This window comes from Mustelus asterias, chromosome 1 (genome assembly GCF_964213995.1).
Source record: "Mustelus asterias chromosome 1, sMusAst1.hap1.1, whole genome shotgun sequence".
NCBI lineage: Eukaryota > Metazoa > Chordata > Chondrichthyes > Carcharhiniformes > Triakidae > Mustelus > Mustelus asterias.
The window spans coordinates 126,909,920-126,928,255 of record NC_135801.1 but is presented as its reverse complement, the minus strand read 5'-3'; the positions used below and the strand labels follow the sequence as shown (position 1 = coordinate 126,928,255).

Here is an 18,336-nt window from a genome sequence, read left to right as displayed (position 1 = left end):
CATACATCGGCAATTTTCCACATTGCTGAATAGATGCCAGTGCTTTAGTTGTACTGGAATAACTTAGTGTGGAGTGCAGCCAATTTTGGAGCAAATGTCTTCAGTACTACTGCCACAAAGTTGTCAGGACTCATGGTCTTTGCAGTATCCAGTGTCTTTAGCCATTTCTTGATATCATGTGGCGTGAAACAAATTAGCTGAAGACTAAAATCTAACGGGCAAAACGGTGGCACAGTGGTTAGCACTGCTGCCTCACAGCACCAGGGACCCAGGTTCAATTCCCGGCTTGGGTTACTGTTTGTGTGAAGTTTGCACGTTCTCCCTGTGGCTGTGTGGGTTTCCTCCGGGTGCTCCGGTTTCCTCCCACAGTCTAAAAGACATGCTGGTTAGGTGCATTGGCCATGCTAAATTCTCCCTCGGTGTACTCGAACAGGTGCTGGAGTGTGGCGACTAGGGGAGTTTCACAGTAACTTCATTGCAGTGTTGATGTAAGCCTACTTGTGACAATAATAAAAAGAAAATCTGTGATGCTGAGGACCTCGGGATTAGGCCAAGATGGATCAAGCACTCGGCACTTCTGGCTGAAGATGGTTGAAAATTTACCCTTGCCTTTTGCACTGGTGGAATATTTGTGGAGCCACCTCTTCCTATTAGTTGTTTAATTGTAAACTAGCATTCATGACTGGAAATGGCAGGACTTGGATCTTGTCTATTGATTATGGAAGCACCTTATCTACTGCATGCTGCATCTGCTGTTTGGCATGCAAGTAGCCCTATGTTGTAGTTTTGCCAGATTGACAACTCATTTTTAGGTATGTATGGTGCTACTCCTGGTATACCCCTTTGCACACTTTATTGAACCAGGGTTGATCCCCCCCAACTTGATGGTAGATTGAGGGATATGCTGACATGAGGTTACAGATTGTGGTTGTATAGAATTCTGCTGCTGATGACCCATGTCATCTCATGGATGCCCAGTTTTGAGCTCCTAGATCTGTTCGAAATCTATTCCCTTTAGGACAGTGGTAGCGCCACACAATATGATGGAAGGTATCCTCAATGTGACAATACTGACATGGACAGATGCATCTGTGACAGGCATTTGCAACAGGTAGATTGGTGAGGAGGAAGTCAAGTAGGTTTTTTCCTCACCACCTGCTGTACAAAGAACAAAGAAAATTACAGCACAGGAACAGGCCCTTCGGCCCTCCAAGCCTGCACTGACCATGCTGCCCGACTTAACTAAAAGCCCCTTCCCCTCCGGGGACCATATCCCTCTATTCCTATCCTATTCATGTATTTGTCAAGACGCCTCTTAAAAGTCAATACCATATCTGCTTCCACTACCTCCCCCGGCAACAAGTTCCAGGCACCCACTACTCTCTGTGTAAAAAATCTGCCTCGTACATCTCCTTTAAATGTTGCCCCTCACACCTTAAACCTATGCCTCCTAATAATTGACTCTTCCACCCTGGGAAAAAGCTTCTGACTATCCACTCTGTCCATGCCTCTCAATCTTGTAGACTTCTATCAGGTCTCCCCTCAACCTCCGTCGCTCCAGTGAGAACAAATCAAGTTTCTCCAATCTTTCCTCATAGCTAATGCCCTCCATACCAGGCAACATCCTGGTAAATCTTTTCTGTACCCTCTCGAAAGCCTCCACATCCTTCTGGTAGTGTGGCGACCAGAATTGAACACTATATTCCAAATGCGGCCTAACTAAGGTTCTATAAAGCTGCAACATGACTTGCCAATTTTTAAACTCAATGCCCAGTCTAGAGGTCTCAATGCCCAGTGTAGACCCAGTCTAACAGCTGTTCTCAGTGCTTGGTCAATAACAGTGCAACTGAACCACTCTTGGAAATGGAGTTCCCCACCCAGAGTATTCTTGTGCCCTCAGTGCTTCCTCCACATGGTGTTCAACATGGAGGAGTGCTGATTCATCAGTTGAGAGAGGGCAGTAGGTGGTAATCAGTAGGAGGTTTACTTAATGCTATGAGACTTCATGGGATCCACAGTCAACGTTGTGGACTCTCAGGGCAACTCCCTCCTGACTGTATACCACTGTGCTGCCACCTCTGGTGGGTCCTTCCTGCTGGTTAGACAGAACATAACCATGGATGGTGATTACAGTATCCGGAACATTGTAAGATATAATTTGTTCAGTATGACTATGTTGAATTTGATTAGTCTGTTGGGCTGCGCTCTCAATTTTGACACCAGTCCATAAATATTACCATGGAATACTTCACTGCGAAAACAAAATGAATCTATGAAGGGATATGAATGGAGAAAAAGATGACAGATGGAGTATAATATGGCGAAGATTGTGGTTACACATTTTGTTACGAAGAATAGAAATTCAGATTTTTAAACAGTGAGAAACTTCTAAATGTTAATGTTCAGAGATTTGATCATCCTTGTTCAGGAGACAAAAGTTGCATGCAGGTACAGCAAGCATTTAGAAAGGCAAAGGAAATCATGGCCTTAATTGCAAGGAGGTTGGAGTACAAGAGTAAGGAAGTTTTGATGTAATTGTACGGAGCTTTGTTGAGACCCACCTGGAGTACTGTAAATAGTTTTTATATATTTATCTAAGTTGCACTCTGAAGGTGGCACAGCAAAGGTTCACTGGATTTCTTCCTGAGCTAACATGATTGTTCTAAGAGGAGAGACTGAGTAGAATGGATGTATGCTGTCTGGAATTGCTTCTCGGTCTTTTGGCTAAGATTAAGCCCAAGAAGGGGTGCAATGCCTTATCATGTCAGCTTGAATCTTGTTTGTCTTTCTTGTGGGGACCTTGAATTGGATTCAGTTGGATTTTGAATTTAGTTTTTGGAGCAAGCAAGGAATGGATTTGCCTGGTCCATTCTGAGCACTGGCTTTGTAACTTTAAGAATGGAGTTAAAAAAAACCAGTCTGGAATTGCTTCTTGGCCTGAGATCACATACCAACCGACTCATGAACAGCTTCTTCCCTGCTGCCATCAGACTTTTGAATGGACCGACCATATATTAAGCTGACCTTTCTCTACACTCTAGCTATGACTGTAACACTATATTCTGCACCCTCTCCTTTCCTTCTCCCCTTTGTACTCTATGAGCAGTATGCTTTATTTGTATAACATGCAAGAAACAACACTTTTCACTGTATCCCAATATATGTGACAATATTAAATCAAATTTTGGTGAAGATCAATTCTCTTTCTCCACAAATGCTGCCTTACCTGAGGGTTTCCCGTTTTTATTTCCGATTTCCTATATTCACATTATTTTCTCTTTGTACAGGGGAATTTGGCCTTTTCATCTGCTGTTTCCCCATATCCTTTCAATTTATTTTCAGATATTTATCCATTTTCCTTTGACATTGGATGAGCCAGGCATTTTCTAATTGAATACTGAGGGAAAAACTGAGTATGTTTTATTTTGACTTTCCCAAAATGATGCTGTCAACTATTTGCTTAGGCTGCATTTTACAGTACACAATCACTGTTGGACCACAAAAGTGATAGGATGTTCAGGTTTGAAAGATAATGAAGAGGTAATACTGGTTAGATGAGTGATGGATAATCATAATAGCCTAGTGCAAATCTCCTGCTTTTCCCCTTAGAAAGCTAATCTTTTCAAAAGTTGACAGATTTTGCGTGAAGTTGACATAGTAATACAAGTTGACCAACAAACAATTATATTTTTAAAGATAACTTGTAAAAAGTTTTTGTTTTCAATATCTTAACACTATTCCCATTTGACATACAACTATATTTACCATTATAACAAATTCTTTAACGTGTGAGCTTCTTTATTATTTAATCTATATAATGCCCAGTTATGCCCACAATCAAATATTTGGCGTTTCAATATGATTATGAAGATAAAAGGCATTGTGCATCCCATCACTGGTATTGGCAACTCGCAGAGGAGACAAAACCATATGTTTGGAAACCTTTGCAAATTTTAGGCTAAACTCTGCTATTGTTTTTTTCAGTTCTACTAAACAATCGAGCAGACTGCAGAAGCCTCTGGTTACACATCTCCTAAGTGGTCATAATCTCCCTCGGATGCCTTAAAATCTATAGCTAAGAATGTACAAGAATAGAGGTCGTTGACTTCCCTAGCAGTCTGTGGAGAAAGTAAAGCTGTTTCTTCTCTTAGAATGAATCTGTGTCCACTTGGCCAAAAGCACATGTTGACGTTAACTTGATCCAAGAGATGTTCAATCTATTCCCTTTCAGATCGTCATGCGATCATCTCGTATTTTCTGTTTTTACATCTTAAAGTACCTGGAACCAGGAGTCATATGTACAGTGGCTAAACCACCATGGTTGTAATTTCTATATAATTTGTGAATTTAATTTGTCATCTCATTTAATATGGAATTTTTAAAGATGTCAAAAGTAGGCCACCTGGCTCTCCCTGTCCTTGGTCTTTCATGTATTGGTGTTTCTCTTTTGATAATTGCCTTTTTCTTGACCTTTGAATTCAAATCCTGTAAGGCTGAGGCTGTCCTCAGCTTTATTGTGATTCAGCGATATTCCATATATCATATAATGGTACAAGATTTATTTACTCATGAACATTTCCTTGTCTCTTGTTTTTCCTTGTTGCTAGACAAATTGATCTATACTATAAACCTTTGCATATAGAAAGCTAATGCCAGCCTTATTTCCTGTGATGTTTAACTGTAGCGTTTGAGCTTCATAATTTTTTTCTTCCAATTGGGTAGGAAGGCTGGTAACTGGGTAACAAAGTAAATAATTTTTTAATTCATTCATGGGACATGGGCATTGCTGGCTGGCCAGCATTTATTGTCCATCCCTAGTTGCCCTTGAGAAGGTGGTGGTGAACTGCTGCCTTGAATTGCTGCAGTCCACGAGCTTTGGGTTGACCCACAATGCCTTTGGGGAGGAAATTCCAGGATTTTGACCTAGTGTCTGCGAAGGAATGGCGATATATTTCCAAGTCAGGGCAGTGAGTGCTTTGGAGGGGAACTTGCAGGTAGTGGTGTTCCCATGTATTTGCTGCCCTTGTGCCACATAGGAGACTTGAATAAGTTAAGAGCCCATGGTGTTAAGGGTAAGATTCTGGCATGGATAGAGGATAGGCTGACTGGCAGAAGGCAGAGAGTGGGGATGAAGGGTTATTTTTTCAGGATGGCAGCTGGTGACTAGTGGTGTGTCTGAGATCTGTGCTGGGACCACAACTTTTCACAATATGCATTAACGATTTGGTAGAAGGAACTGAAGGCACTGTTGCTAAGTTTGCAGATGATACTAAAAGCTTTCCCTCTACTGTATTGAGAAAGTAGGGGGGCTGCAGAAGGACTTTGACAGGTTAAGAGAGTGGGCAAAGAAGTGGCAGATGGAATACAATGTGGAAAAGTGTGAGGTTATGCACTTTAGAAGGAGGAATGGAGGCATAGACTGTTTTCTAAATGGGGAAATGCTTAGGAAATCAGAAACACAAAGGAACTTGGGAGTCGTTGTTGAAGGTTAACGTGCAGGTTCAGTCGGCAGTTAGGAAGGCAAATACAATATTAGCATTCATGTCGAGAGGGCTAGAATACAAGAGCAAGGATGTACTTCTGAGGCTGTATAAGACTCTGGTCAGACCCCATTTGGAATATTGTGAGCAGTTTTGGGCTCTGTATCTAAGGAAGGATGTGCTGGCCTTGGAAAGGGTCCAGAGGAGGTTCACAAGAATGATCCCTGGAATGAAGAGCTTGTCATATGAGGAATGGTTGAGGACTCTGGGTTTGTACTCATTGGAGTTTAGCAGGATGAGGGGGGGATCTTATTGAAATTTACTGGATACTGCGAGGCCTGGATAGAGTGGACGTGGAGAGGATGTTTCCACTAGTAGGAAAAACTAGAACCAGAGGGCACAACCTCTGACGAAAGGGACGATCCTTTAAAACAGAGATGGGGAGGAATTTCTTCAGCCAGAGTGGTGAATCTGTGGAACTGTTTGCTGCAGAAGGCTGTGGAGGCCGGGTCATTGAGTGTTTTTAAGAGAGAGAGATAGGTTCTTGATTAATATGGGGAAAAGGCAGGAGAATGGAGATGAGAAAAATATCAGCCATGATTGAATGGCGGAGCAGACTCGATGGGCCGAGTGGCCTAATTCTGCTCCTATGTCTTATGTTCTTATGGAAGAGTTTAAGATAATGTTTTAGCTATTCTCTGTGCAGAGTGTTACTTATTGCATGATCAGTTGGGAAAGCTCAGATGTGGCTATTATTTAAATAAACGAATTAAGAATTAATATGCAGAAAATGCTGCTTTTCCTGTGCAATTCATTATCGTTTGGGTAATCTAGATTTCTTGCTGGTTTTTGAGGGTGGCTTTTCCCAATCTGCTGCTGCTTCATTATATAGCTACGGTTGAACAGTTATTTTGTGAAAAATGGCAAAACATAAATCTTTCCTTCGCCACTAGGACATACAGCATAATGTGTAAATAACCTGATAAAAGGTTACGTATTTTTTAATGTGAGTGGAGAAAATGTCCAAGTTTTGTATTGTGAAATGGAAAGTACAAATGTTTTGTCAAATATGTTCAGGATCATTTGTTTTTGCCTGTTTTGACATTTGTAGATTTGGACACAAATAAATAGTTAAATTGAGTACTGTTATTTGAATTGCCTTTGTCTGATTTTTCTCTGGTTTCAGCTCCCCAGATATTCTGGTTTAAGATTTGATATACTCATATCCCAACTAATGTGTGGGGTGTGGCTAATGTTCAATCTGGAAACTCCAGTTTTTTGTTAGGGTTCAGGTATGGAAGTGTTCACAGGTTTATGGGCTAGCACCTGCTGAAAATATTAGTGAAAAGACTTGTGAAGTAAATTGAAAATGCTTAGCTCCCATTTGTCTGTTATTAGAGAGCTGGTTGCAGTGCATTTGCTAACTTGAAGACGGTTAATGTTTTTAGATTATGTGTTCAGCATTTGTAGCCCAGGTGAAGGGCACAGAGCTTGGAGAGAACAAAAGTATATTATTGACTGCTGTCAGAAATCTAATGGAGAAACAGCAGCAACTGAAAATTAGTATTTCCATTTAGGCAATAAATTTGCCACACAAAATCTTTGAAGTTGAAAAGGAACTGTAAACTTGATGTTTTCACTGATAATTGGCATTGTATATTTTTTTTAAAGTGGGTTTGAACAGTTGTATGGCATTTTAGGAATCTGGGTTCACATTTCGGACACTTACCATGCAATGTATTCTAGAATCCTTAAACAGTCCCATTTAGTCCAAACAGCTGTTTTTAAAGATGTTGGGTTTTAACACCAAGTTCTTGGTTTTGTACTTTGTAATGAGCCTTGAATGATGGGGTGAAATGCCTCATTTTTCTGGAGAAATTCTTTGTTCTGTTTGCCCATTCGTTTATTGTGCTAAATATTTGCAAAATTTGAGAATTCTTCAGGTGTGGAGATAAAGATTTTAGTGGGTCATAAGACCATAAGACATAGGAGCGGAAGTACGGCCATTCGGCCCATCGAGTCCACTCCACCATTCAATCATGGTTGATTTCAACTCCATTTACCCGCTCTCTCCCCATAGCCCTTAATTCCTCGAGAAATCAAGAATTTATCAATTTCTGTCTTGAAGACGCTCAACGTCTCGGCCTCCACAGCCCTCTGTGGCAATGAATTCCACAGACCCACCACTCTCTGGCTGAAGAAATTTCTCCTCATCTCTGTTCTAAAGTGACTCCCTTTTATTCTAAGGCTGTGCCCCCGCGTCCTAGTCTCCCCTGTTAATGGAAACAACTTCCCTACGTCCATCCTATCTAAGCCGTTCATTATCTTGTAAGTTTCTATCAGATCTCCCCTCAACCTCCTAAACTCCAATGAATATAATCCCACGATCCTCAGACGTTCATCGTATGTCAGGCCTACCATTCCTGGGATCATCCGTGTGAATCTCCGCTGGACCCGCTCCAGTGCCAGTATGTCCTTCCTGAGGTGTGGGGCCCAAAATTGCTCACAGTACTCCAAATGGGGCCTAACCAGTGCTTTATAAAGCCTCAGAAGTACATCCCTGCTTTTGTATTCCAAGCCTCTTGAGATAAATGACAACATTACATTTGCTTTCTTAATTACGGACTCAACCTGCAAGTTTACCTTTGGAGAATCCTGGACTAGGACTCCCAAGTCCCTTTGCACTTTAGCATTATGAATTTTGTCACCGTTTAGAAAATAGTCCATGCCTCTATTCTTTTTTCCAAAGTGTACGACCTCGCACTTGCCCACGTTGAATTTCATCAGCCACTTCTTGGACCACTCTCCTAAACTGTCTAAATCTTTCTGCAGCCTCCCCACCTCCTCAATACTACCTGCCCCTCCACCTATCTTTGTATCATCGGCAAACTTGGCCAGAATGCCCCCAGTCCCGTCATCTAGATCGTTAATATATAAAGAGAACAGCTGTGGCCCCAACACTGAACCCTGCGGGACACCACTTGTCACCGGTTGCCATTCTGAGAAAGAACCTTTTATCCCAACTCTCTGCCTTCTGTCTGACAGCCAATCGTCAATCCATGTTAGTACCTTGCCTCGAATACCATGGCCCTTATTTTACTCAGCAGTCTCCCGTGAGGCACCTTGTCAAAGGCCTTTTGGAAGTCAAGATAGATAACATCCATTGGCTCTCCTTGGTCTAACCTATTTGTTATCTCTTCAAAGAACTCTAACAGGTTTGTCAGGCACGACCTCCCCTTACTAAATCCATGCTGACTTGTCCTAATCCGACCCTGCACTTCCAAGAATTTAGAAATCTCATCCTTAACGATGGATTCTAGAATTTTGCCAACAACTGAGGTTAGGCTAATTGGCCTATAATTTTCCATCTTTTTTCTTGTTCCCTTCTTGAACAGTGGGGTTACAACAGCGATTTTCCAATCCTCTGGGACTTTCCCTGACTCCAGTGACTTTTGAAAGATCATAACTAACGCCTCCACTATTTCTTCAGCTATCTCCTTTAGAACTCTAGGATGTAGCCCATCTGGGCCCGGAGATTTATCAATTTTCAGACCTTTTAGTTTCTCTAGCACTTTCTCCTTTGTGATGGCAACCATATTCAACTCTGCCCCCTGACTTTCCTGAATTGTTGGGATATTACTCATGTCTTCTACTGTGAAGACTGACGCAAAGTACTTAAGTTCCTCAGCTATTTCCTTGTCTCCCATCACTAGATTACCAGCGTCATTTTGGAGCGGCCCAATGTCTACTTTTGCCTCCCGTTTGTTTTTAATGTATTTAAAGAAACTTTTACTATCATTCCTAATGTTACTGGCTAGCCTACCTTCATATTTGATCCTCTCCTTCCTTATTTCTCTCTTTGTTATCCTCTGTTTGTTTTTATAGCCTTCCCAATCTTCTGACTTCCCACTACTCTTTGCCACATTATAGGCTCTCTCTTTTGCCTTGATGCATTCCCTGACTTCCTTTGTCAGCCATGGCTGCCTAATCCCCCCTCTGATAACCTTTCTTTTGTTTGGGATGAACCTCTGCACTGTGTCCTCAATTACTCCCAGAAACTCCTGCCACTGCTGTTCTACTGTCTTTCCCACTAGGCTCTGCTTCCAGTCGATTTTTGTCAGTTCCTCCCTCATGCGCCTGTAATTACCTTTCTTTAACTGTAGAACCTTCACATCTGATTCTGCCTTCCTTCTTTCAAATTGCAGACTGAATTCTACCATATTATGATCACTGCTTCCTAAGTGTTCCCTTACTTTAAGATCTTTTATCACGTCTGGCTCATTACATAACACTAAGTCCAGAATAGCCTGTTCCCTCGTGGGCTCCATCACAAGCTGTTCCAAAAAGCCATCCTGTAAACATTCAATGAATTCCCTTTCTTTGGGTCCACTGGCAACATTATTTACCCAGTCCACCTGCATATTGAAATCCCCCATGATCACTGTGACCTTGCCTTTCTGACATGCCCTTTCTATTTCGTGGTGCATTTTGTGCCCCTGGTCCTGACCACTGTCGGGAGGCCTGTACATAACTCCCATTATGGTTTTTTTGCCTTTGTGGTTCCTCAACTCTACCCACACAGACTCCACATCGTCTGACCCTATGTCGTTTAGTGCTATTGATTTAATTTCATTTCTAATTAACAAGGCAACCCCGCCCCCTCTACCCACCTCTCTGTCTTTTCGATAGGTTGTGAATCCCTGGATGTTTAACTGCCAGTCCTGAACCCCCTGCAACCACGTCTCTGTGATGCCTACCACATCATACCTGCCAGTCACAATCTGGGCCACAAGCTCATCTACCTTGTTCCGGACACTGCGGGCATTTAAATATAGCACCTTTAATTCCCTATTGACTGTCCCTTTTTGTTTTCGTAGGGTCAGCTTGTGTGGAGCTTATAGACTGTTGCAAGATCTTAGAAGTAGTGCTTAATTTGGAAGTGTAGAGGAATAGGTTGGACTGTAATGAATTTTGGTAACTCGGTGCTGTATCACCCCGATACTGTGGAAGATAGCTGATCTGTGAATGCTACATATTTGCATTTGAGTACAGCATAGTTTATAGATTGAATACTGCAGCTCACTGTGGTATCTTAATTCCTGTGATGCCAGCAAGTTTCATGACACTAAACAGCAAAATCTACCTGAATTTACCTTTTCTCATCATTGATTTGGGGTACATTTGTTATTGCAAGAAAGGTTACTTAAAGCAACACCAGTTCCCAGGGTATTTCTAACCAACAGTAAACTTGAGCAACAGAAGTAATTTAGGGCTCTGAAAATCTGGAGGTACATCTAATTTATGAATCAGGGTTATTCAATGGATTGTATTTCAATTTATAATTACCGGCAGTCTGACCATTGTTTTGTCTCTCCTTGGGTGTCAGCCTTGGCTTGGTGGTAGCATGCTTGACTGATTTACAAGGTTGTCAAAGTCCCCCTGCGGAGACTTGAGAACATTGTTCAGGCACTGAAAGGCATGCTGCATTTTTTGGGAGTGCTGCTTTCAGATGAGACGTCAAACTGAGGCCAGATCTGCCCCCTCAAGTAGCCATAAAGGATCCAAAGAAAAGCAGGGTCTGGTCAATGTTTATCCCTCAAACAAGACTACCAAAAGCAAGTGGTGTGCCTTTTGCACTAACTACTATTAGCATGTCCTTTCTATATGTAAATTAGCTACTGTGTTGTCTACAATGCCATAGCGGCTACATTTTTGGAGTACCCCCCACATCCTTAGATCCCCTTCGCCTCAAGTGCTATATCTAACTGCTTCTTGAAAACATTCAATGTTTTGGCCTCAACTACTTTCTGTGGTAGCTTAAGAAATCAATTAGGAGAGCAAAGAGGGGATATGAGAGAGCTCTGTTTGGCAGAAGTAGAGAAAATCCTAAGATATTCTATAAGTATATCAATGGGAAGAGGATGGCTAGGGAAAGAGTAGGGCCCATTAAGGACCAAGGGGGAAATCTGTGGGTGGAGGCAGAGGACATTGGTAGGGTGTTAAATGAATACGTCACATCTGTCTTTACCCACGAGAATGAGGAGGTAGTTATGGAACTCTGGGAGAGAGACTGAGGGGTCCTGGAACAAATTGTCATAGGGAGTGACAAGGTATTGGAGGTATTAAAAGTGGATACATCTCCAGGTCTGGATGAATTGCCTCCCAGGCTGTTGTGGGAGGGGAGGGAGGAAATTGCAGGGGCTCTGACCCAAATTTTTAATTCCTTTCTGGCCACTGAGGAGGTACTGTAGTTTGAGAGCAGATTTCCACTCATCTGATGAAGGAGCAGCGCTCCGAAAGCTAATGGTATTTGCTACCAAATAAACCTGTTGGACTTCAACCTGGTGTTGTTAAAACTCTTACTGTGTTTACCCCAGTCCAACGCCGGCACCTCCACATCACTGAGGAGGTGCCAGAGGATTGGAGAACAGCTCATGTGGTCCCACTATTTAAGAAAGGTTGCAGAGACAAGCCAGGGAACTACAGACCAGTGAGTCTCATGTCTGTGGTTGGGAAACTACTGGAGAAGATTCTGAAGGAGAGAATCTATTTCCATTTGGAAAGGCAAGGATTGATCAGAGATAGTCAGCATGGTTTTTGTCAGAGGGAGGACATGCCTAACAAATTTCATTGAATTTTTTTGAGCATGTAACTAAGTGTGTGGATGAGGGTAGTGCGGTTGATGTAGTTTAGATGGATTTCAGCAAAGCCCTTTGACAAAGTCCCGCGTGGGAGACTTATTAAGAAGGCAAATGCACATGGTATACAGAGTGATCTGATAAGGTGGATTGAGAATTGGCTTAGCAGTAGGAGACAGAGGGTGATGACAGACGGCTGCTTCAGTGACTGGAGGTCAGTGACCCGTGGCATACCACAGGGATCAGTGCTGGGCATCACTTTTTATATATAACATGGATGAATATGTGGGAGCAGGATCAGTAAGTTTGCTGATGACCAAAGATTGGCCGGATGGTTAACGGTGAGGTTGAGTGTCCTGGGTTACGGGAAGATATAGACGAGATGGTCAAAGGGATGGATAAGTGGCAGATGGAACTTAACCCTGAAAAGTGTGAAGTGATATACTTTGGAAGGAGTAATTTGACAAGGAAGTATACTATGAAAGGTCTGACACTGGGAAGTTCCGAAGAACAAATGGCATGTTTGTCCATAGGTCTCTGAAGGCGGAAAGGCAGATTAATAGGTTGGTGAAAAAGGCATATGGCACACTTGCCTCTATCCAATTGGGGTATAGATTACAAAAGCAGAGAGGTAATGATGGAGTTGTATAGAACTTTGGTGAGGCCACAGCTGGAGTACTGTCTGCCGTTCTGGTCACCACATTATAGGAAGGATGTGATTGCACTTGAATGGGGTGCAGATTCACCAGGATGTTGACTGGGATGGAACATTTAAGTTATAAGGAGAGGTTGGATAAGCTTGGGTTGTTTTCTCTGGAGCAGAGAAGACTGAGGGGCGACCTGATTGAGGTTTTCAAGATTATGAGGGGCGTGGACAGGGTGGATAGGGAGTAGTTATTCCCCTTAGTTGAATGGTCAGTTCTGAGGGGACACAAGTTGAAAGTCAGGGGCTGGAGGTTTGGGGGAAAAACATTTTTACCCAAAGGGTGGTGACGGTCTGGAATGCACTGCCTGGGAGGGTGGTGGAGACGGGATGCCTCACATCCTTCAAAAAGTACCTGGATGAGTACTTGGCACGCCATGTCATTCAAGGCTATGGGCCAAGTGCGATTAGGTGGGCAGGTCAGGACCTTTCATGCGTCGGTGCAGACTCGATGGGCTGAAAGGCCTCTTCTGCACGTAGTATTCTGTGAATTCCATAGGCTGACCACCCTAGGTAAAGACATTTCTCCTCATCTCTGTCCTAAATGGTACCCTGTATCCTCGGACTGTGATCCTTGGTTCTGGGTACCCCACTATTGGGAACATGCTCCTTGCATCTATCCTGTCTAGTCCTGTTAGAATTTTATAGATTTCTATGAGATCCGTCCCTCATTCTTCTGAACTCCAGCGAATACAATCCTAACTGACTCAATCTCTCCTCGTACATCAGTTCCGTCATCCCAGGAATCAGTCTAGTAGACCTTATCTGTATCCCGCTAGAGCAAGAGCACCTTCCTTAGATAAGGAGGTGTTTTCTGATGTCTTATGTTGTAACAGATATTCTTTCTCTTCAGTTAACCAATGAATTTTGTATTAACCCACAGATCTGAAAATTGACAAAAACTACCACCCTGGTGAAAATAAAGCCAGAATACTGCTGATGCTGGTGATCTGAGATTAAAATGGAAAATGCTGGAAAAACCCAGGTCTGGCAGCATCTGTAGAAAGACAAAGAGCATTAACATTACAAGTCCAATAGGACTCTTCTTTGGAATGGTTAGTTCCAAAAAAGAGTCACACTGGACTCCGTGTTAACTCTCTTTTTCTCTTTCCACAGATGTAACCAGACTGCTGAGTTTTTCAAACATTTCTTGTTCTAACTCGATGAAAATGTTGGCTGTTGTGGGAAGTTTATGAAATGTAGGACAACAAGGCGATTGAAAACTGCTTACCGACAATGGGCTAAAATGAATGGATGAAATTGAACGAGTGGAATTCTTCAGAAGGGAAATGGAACTGAAAACAATGCAATTATGTGGAACAAGATTTATTGGAGAATTTTGAATGTAGTACATTATAGGGAGCTTAGCAAGGTCAAGTGATAAACAGTCAGGGCAGTGCAGGAAAAAGATCCTAAGAGCCTAATAGGGGCAGGAATAGGCCACTCTGCACCTTGAGCATGCTCCACCATTCAATAGGACCATGGCTGGTCTTAACTCTATTTTCCTGCATGCCCGCCTGTAACCCTTGATTCCCTGTTAATCAAAAATACAGGATAATTTTTGGGATGTGACATTCATGGAAGGTCGGTAAGAGCCTGCTTTCAATGCTTGACGGTTAATCTGAGAGAATGCAGTCAATTATTTTATAAATATGTAAAAAAGTAATCAACAGAGAATAACAAACACTGAGCGATATTGAGCGGAGACCAATTCTGGAACATTAAAGCATGGAAGAAATATTTTTGCATTAATCTTTTATGAATAGTGGAAGTGGGAATATAGTACTACTAGAGGAGGATATGAAGCAGTTGTAGAAATGACTAGAAAATTGGTTGTGGGAGGATAAACACTTGGATCTTGATGGTATGCACCCAAGGCTGTTGAAAGAAGTCAGGAAAAGGGAGCAGAATCCTTAACTATTTTCCAGAAAGTTGGTTGAAGGATACCACTGCAGCTCATATTTTACACAACTGGATTTAGTTAACATTACATGCAAATAACTCTTAACGCAATAACCACAATTTTAGTCTGCATTCATCGACAGGCGATTGGTGAATGCCCAATACCTGGATACAGTTCAAAACAACTAATGTACAATTAACAGCCACCCTTCTCTTTTAAATTAAAAAAATAGTTAATATGAACAACCAAAATTTTCAAAACAAATCAATTCAAAATCCTTCCTATAATATATGAAAGCTTTACATTGTGATACATCTTTCTTCTAGGCCCTCCTGACAATTTCTTGTAATTCATTTATTGATGACTTACATCCACCTATTTAATTTTGGAGATTTGCTTTCTTTCCAGCAATTGTTTCAAGCAAGTAAGGTTAATTTATAACCTCTGTTATTCACATTTTTTGATTTGCCTAATCTGTATGCAGATTAAAGTCACCCATAGTTACAGATGCTCCTTTATTGCATGTCTCTAATTTCCTGTTTAATGCCATCCCCAACATCACCGCTACAGTTTGGGGGTCTATGTACAACCCCCACAAACATTTTCTGCCCCTTGATGTTTCAGATTCTAAGACATCGGAGCTAGTATCCTTCTTCACTATTGCATTAATTTTCTCATTAACCAGCAATGCAGCCTGACAACCTTTTCCTTTTTGTCTGCCCTTCTGAAATACTGAATGCCCCTGGATGTTCAGTTCACATTCCTGGTCTCCCTGCAGCCATATTCCATAATCCAGACCAGATCATGCCCATTTATATCTATGTGCACTATTAACTCATCACTTTATTGCAAATGCTCTGCGCATAAAGGCACAAACCCTTGAGACTTGTCTTTTTATCATTTGTGTTCTGTTCCATTATTTTTTCACTGTGGCACTGTTTGATTCGAGCCTTTGATATCTCTGCCTTTCATTTTTTTATCCCCTTTTTGTCTTTTGTTCTTATCCTTGTTTCTCCCTTTTGACTCTTTGCTTAGATTTCCATTTCCCTGTCATTTTAGTTTAAACCCTCCTCAACTACTAACAAATACTCCATAGGACATCAGTCCCCATCCTTCCCAGGTGTAACCCATCCAGTTTGTGCTGTTCCCACCTCCCCAAGAACCAGCCCTAATGTCTCAGGAATCTGAAACCCTCCCCCGCGCGTCATTTCTTCAACCATGTATTCATCTGATATATCCTGGCAATAATCCTGATATCACTACCTTTTGAAGTCCTACTTTTCAACTTGCTTCCTAAATTCTGCAGTCTTGCAGTCTTGTGTGCAGCCACAGAAACATCTATCTGTTCCCCTTGCAATTTAATGCCATATAACTATTGCATTCCCGCACTTTTTACTCCTCTTCCATGCAGCAGAGCCAACTGTAGTGCAACAAATTTTGGCTGTTGTTGCTTTCCCTTGAGAGGTCATCTACTCCATCCCCAACAGTATCCAAAGCTGTATATCTGTTTTGCAGGGGAATGACCACAGGAGATTTCCTGCACTATCTTCCTAATCCTCTTGCTGTGCCTGGTGATCACCCATTCCCTTCTTGCCTGTGGTGTGACCACCTCTCATTACGTGCTATCCATTATACTTGCTGCCTCGTGGATGCTTCACGCTGTCCCCAGCTGCTGCTCCAGCTCCAAAACCCTGGCTACCTGGAGCGGCAGCTGCAGGCACTTCCTGCATGCTGGTCCCAGACACTGGAAATGTTCCTAACTTCCCACGTAGATCAGGAGGAGCACACCATGGCTCTGTGCTCTCTTGCCATGACTTGCCCCTTTTACATTAAACCTTTTGGAAGATGCTTAAAGTCAAATCATACCAAATTAGTCTAGGGCCCTTCTTCCCTAGTCCTTCTTACTGTAGAATGTAGCCCTTACTAACAATAACCACAAAATAAAGACCTTGAAATCTATAAGCAAACGAAGTAGTAAATACTTAATCAGCTGCACCACTTTCCCCGTGTCACTATTGAATCCTGACATCACCTCAGGAGCACCAGGTTCCAAGTTAGCACTCAGATTTCTCGCTGCATTCTTGCACTGTTTTCAGTCTCCTGGCAATCAGCTCTCTCCCTTCGGGTGATGCTAACTGTCTGTCCTGTCTTGGTGTCCTCCTGTCGCACTCTCCATAAGACGCTGTTGACTATGTACCATTGACAAGATGCACTGCAGGAACTCAAAGCTTCCTTAGAGAGCACCGTCCGACCACTACCATCTCGAAGGACACTAGCAACGGGAAGTTCCCCTAAAAGCCAGTCACCATCCTGACTTGGAAATGTATCGCTGTTCCTTCAATGCCGCTGGGTCAAAGCCCTCGAACTTGCTCCCTAACAGCACTGTGGATGTACCTGCACAACATGGACTGCAGTGGTTCAGGAAGGCAGTTCACCACCATCTTCCCGAGGGCAATTACAGATGGGCAATAAATGTTCTCCTAGCCAGCAAAGCCCACATCCCATGAATTAGCTTTTAAAAATTCTCTATGCAAGCTTGTGTTTCAATAGCTAAAGTACTTTTAACAACCCTTTTTTTTAATATTATCAACTTGTATCTGGAGTTTCATGCACTAAGGTGCTATTAGAAATCATAGAAACCCTACAGTGCAGAAGGAGGCCATCCGGCCCATCGAGTCTGCACCGACCACAATCCCACCCAGGCCCTACCCCCACATGTTTACCCACTAATCCCTCTAACCTACGCATTTTAGGATTCTAAGGGGCAATTTTTAACCTGGCCAATCAACCTAACCCGCACATCTTTGGACTGTGGGAGGAAACCGGAGCACCCGGAGGAAACCCACGCAGACACGAGGAGAATGTGCAAACTCCACACAGACAGTGACCCGAGCCGAGAATCGAACCCAGGACCCTGGAGCTGTGAAGCAGCAGTGCTAACCACTGTGCTACCGTGCCGCCCACTAGGCACAGTGGTTAACACTGTTGCCTCATAGTGCCAGCGTCCCAGTTCAATTTTGGCCTTGGGTCACTGTCTGTAAGGAGTTTGTACTTTCTCCCCGCATCTGCGTGGGTTTCCTCCGGGTGTTCCGGTTTCCTCCCACAGTCCAAAGATGTGCGGCTTAGGTTGATTGGCCATGCTAAATTGACCCTGGTGTCAGGGTGATTAGCAAGGTAAATGTGTGGAGTTACAGGAACATAAGAAATAGGAGCAGGAGTAGGCCATCTAGACCCTCGAGCCTGCCCTGCCATTCAATAAGATCATGGCTGATCTGAAGTGGATCAGTTCCACTTACCCACCTGATCCCCATAACCCCTAATTCCCTTACCGATCAGGAATCCATCTATCCGTGATTTAAACATATTCAACGAGGTAGCCTCCACCACTTCAGTGGGCAGAGAATTCCAGAGATTCACCACCCTCTGAGAGAAGAAGTTCCTCCTCAACTCTGTCCTAAACTGACCCCCCTTTATTTTGAGGCTGTGCCCTCTAGTTCTAGCTTCCTTTCTAAGTGGAAAGAATCTCTCCACCTCTACCCTATCCAGCCCCTTCATTATCTTATAGGTCACTACAAGATCACCCCTCAGCCTTCTAAATTCCAACGAGTACAA

General features: G+C 42.8%; 1 protein-coding gene across 8 annotated transcripts in view; it reads left to right on the top strand.

The window, feature by feature from the left end:
* Window positions 1-18,336, top strand: part of LOC144497364 (kinesin-like protein KIF2A) — a 109,783-nt gene that overhangs the window by 11,194 nt on the left and 80,253 nt on the right. For 4 of the 8 annotated variants that reach the window (XR_013498542.1, XM_078218553.1, XM_078218546.1 and 1 more), the window contains exon 2: window positions 13,705-13,734. The exons of the other annotated variants lie outside the window; for them this stretch is intronic. Coding sequence is in view for 3 of the 4 variants with exons in the window: in XM_078218553.1 (XP_078074679.1) it covers window positions 13,705-13,734 (30 nt within the window). In the remaining variant the exon portion in view is untranslated. The remainder of the gene's footprint in view (window positions 1-13,704; window positions 13,735-18,336) is intronic. 8 annotated transcript variants of the gene reach the window in all.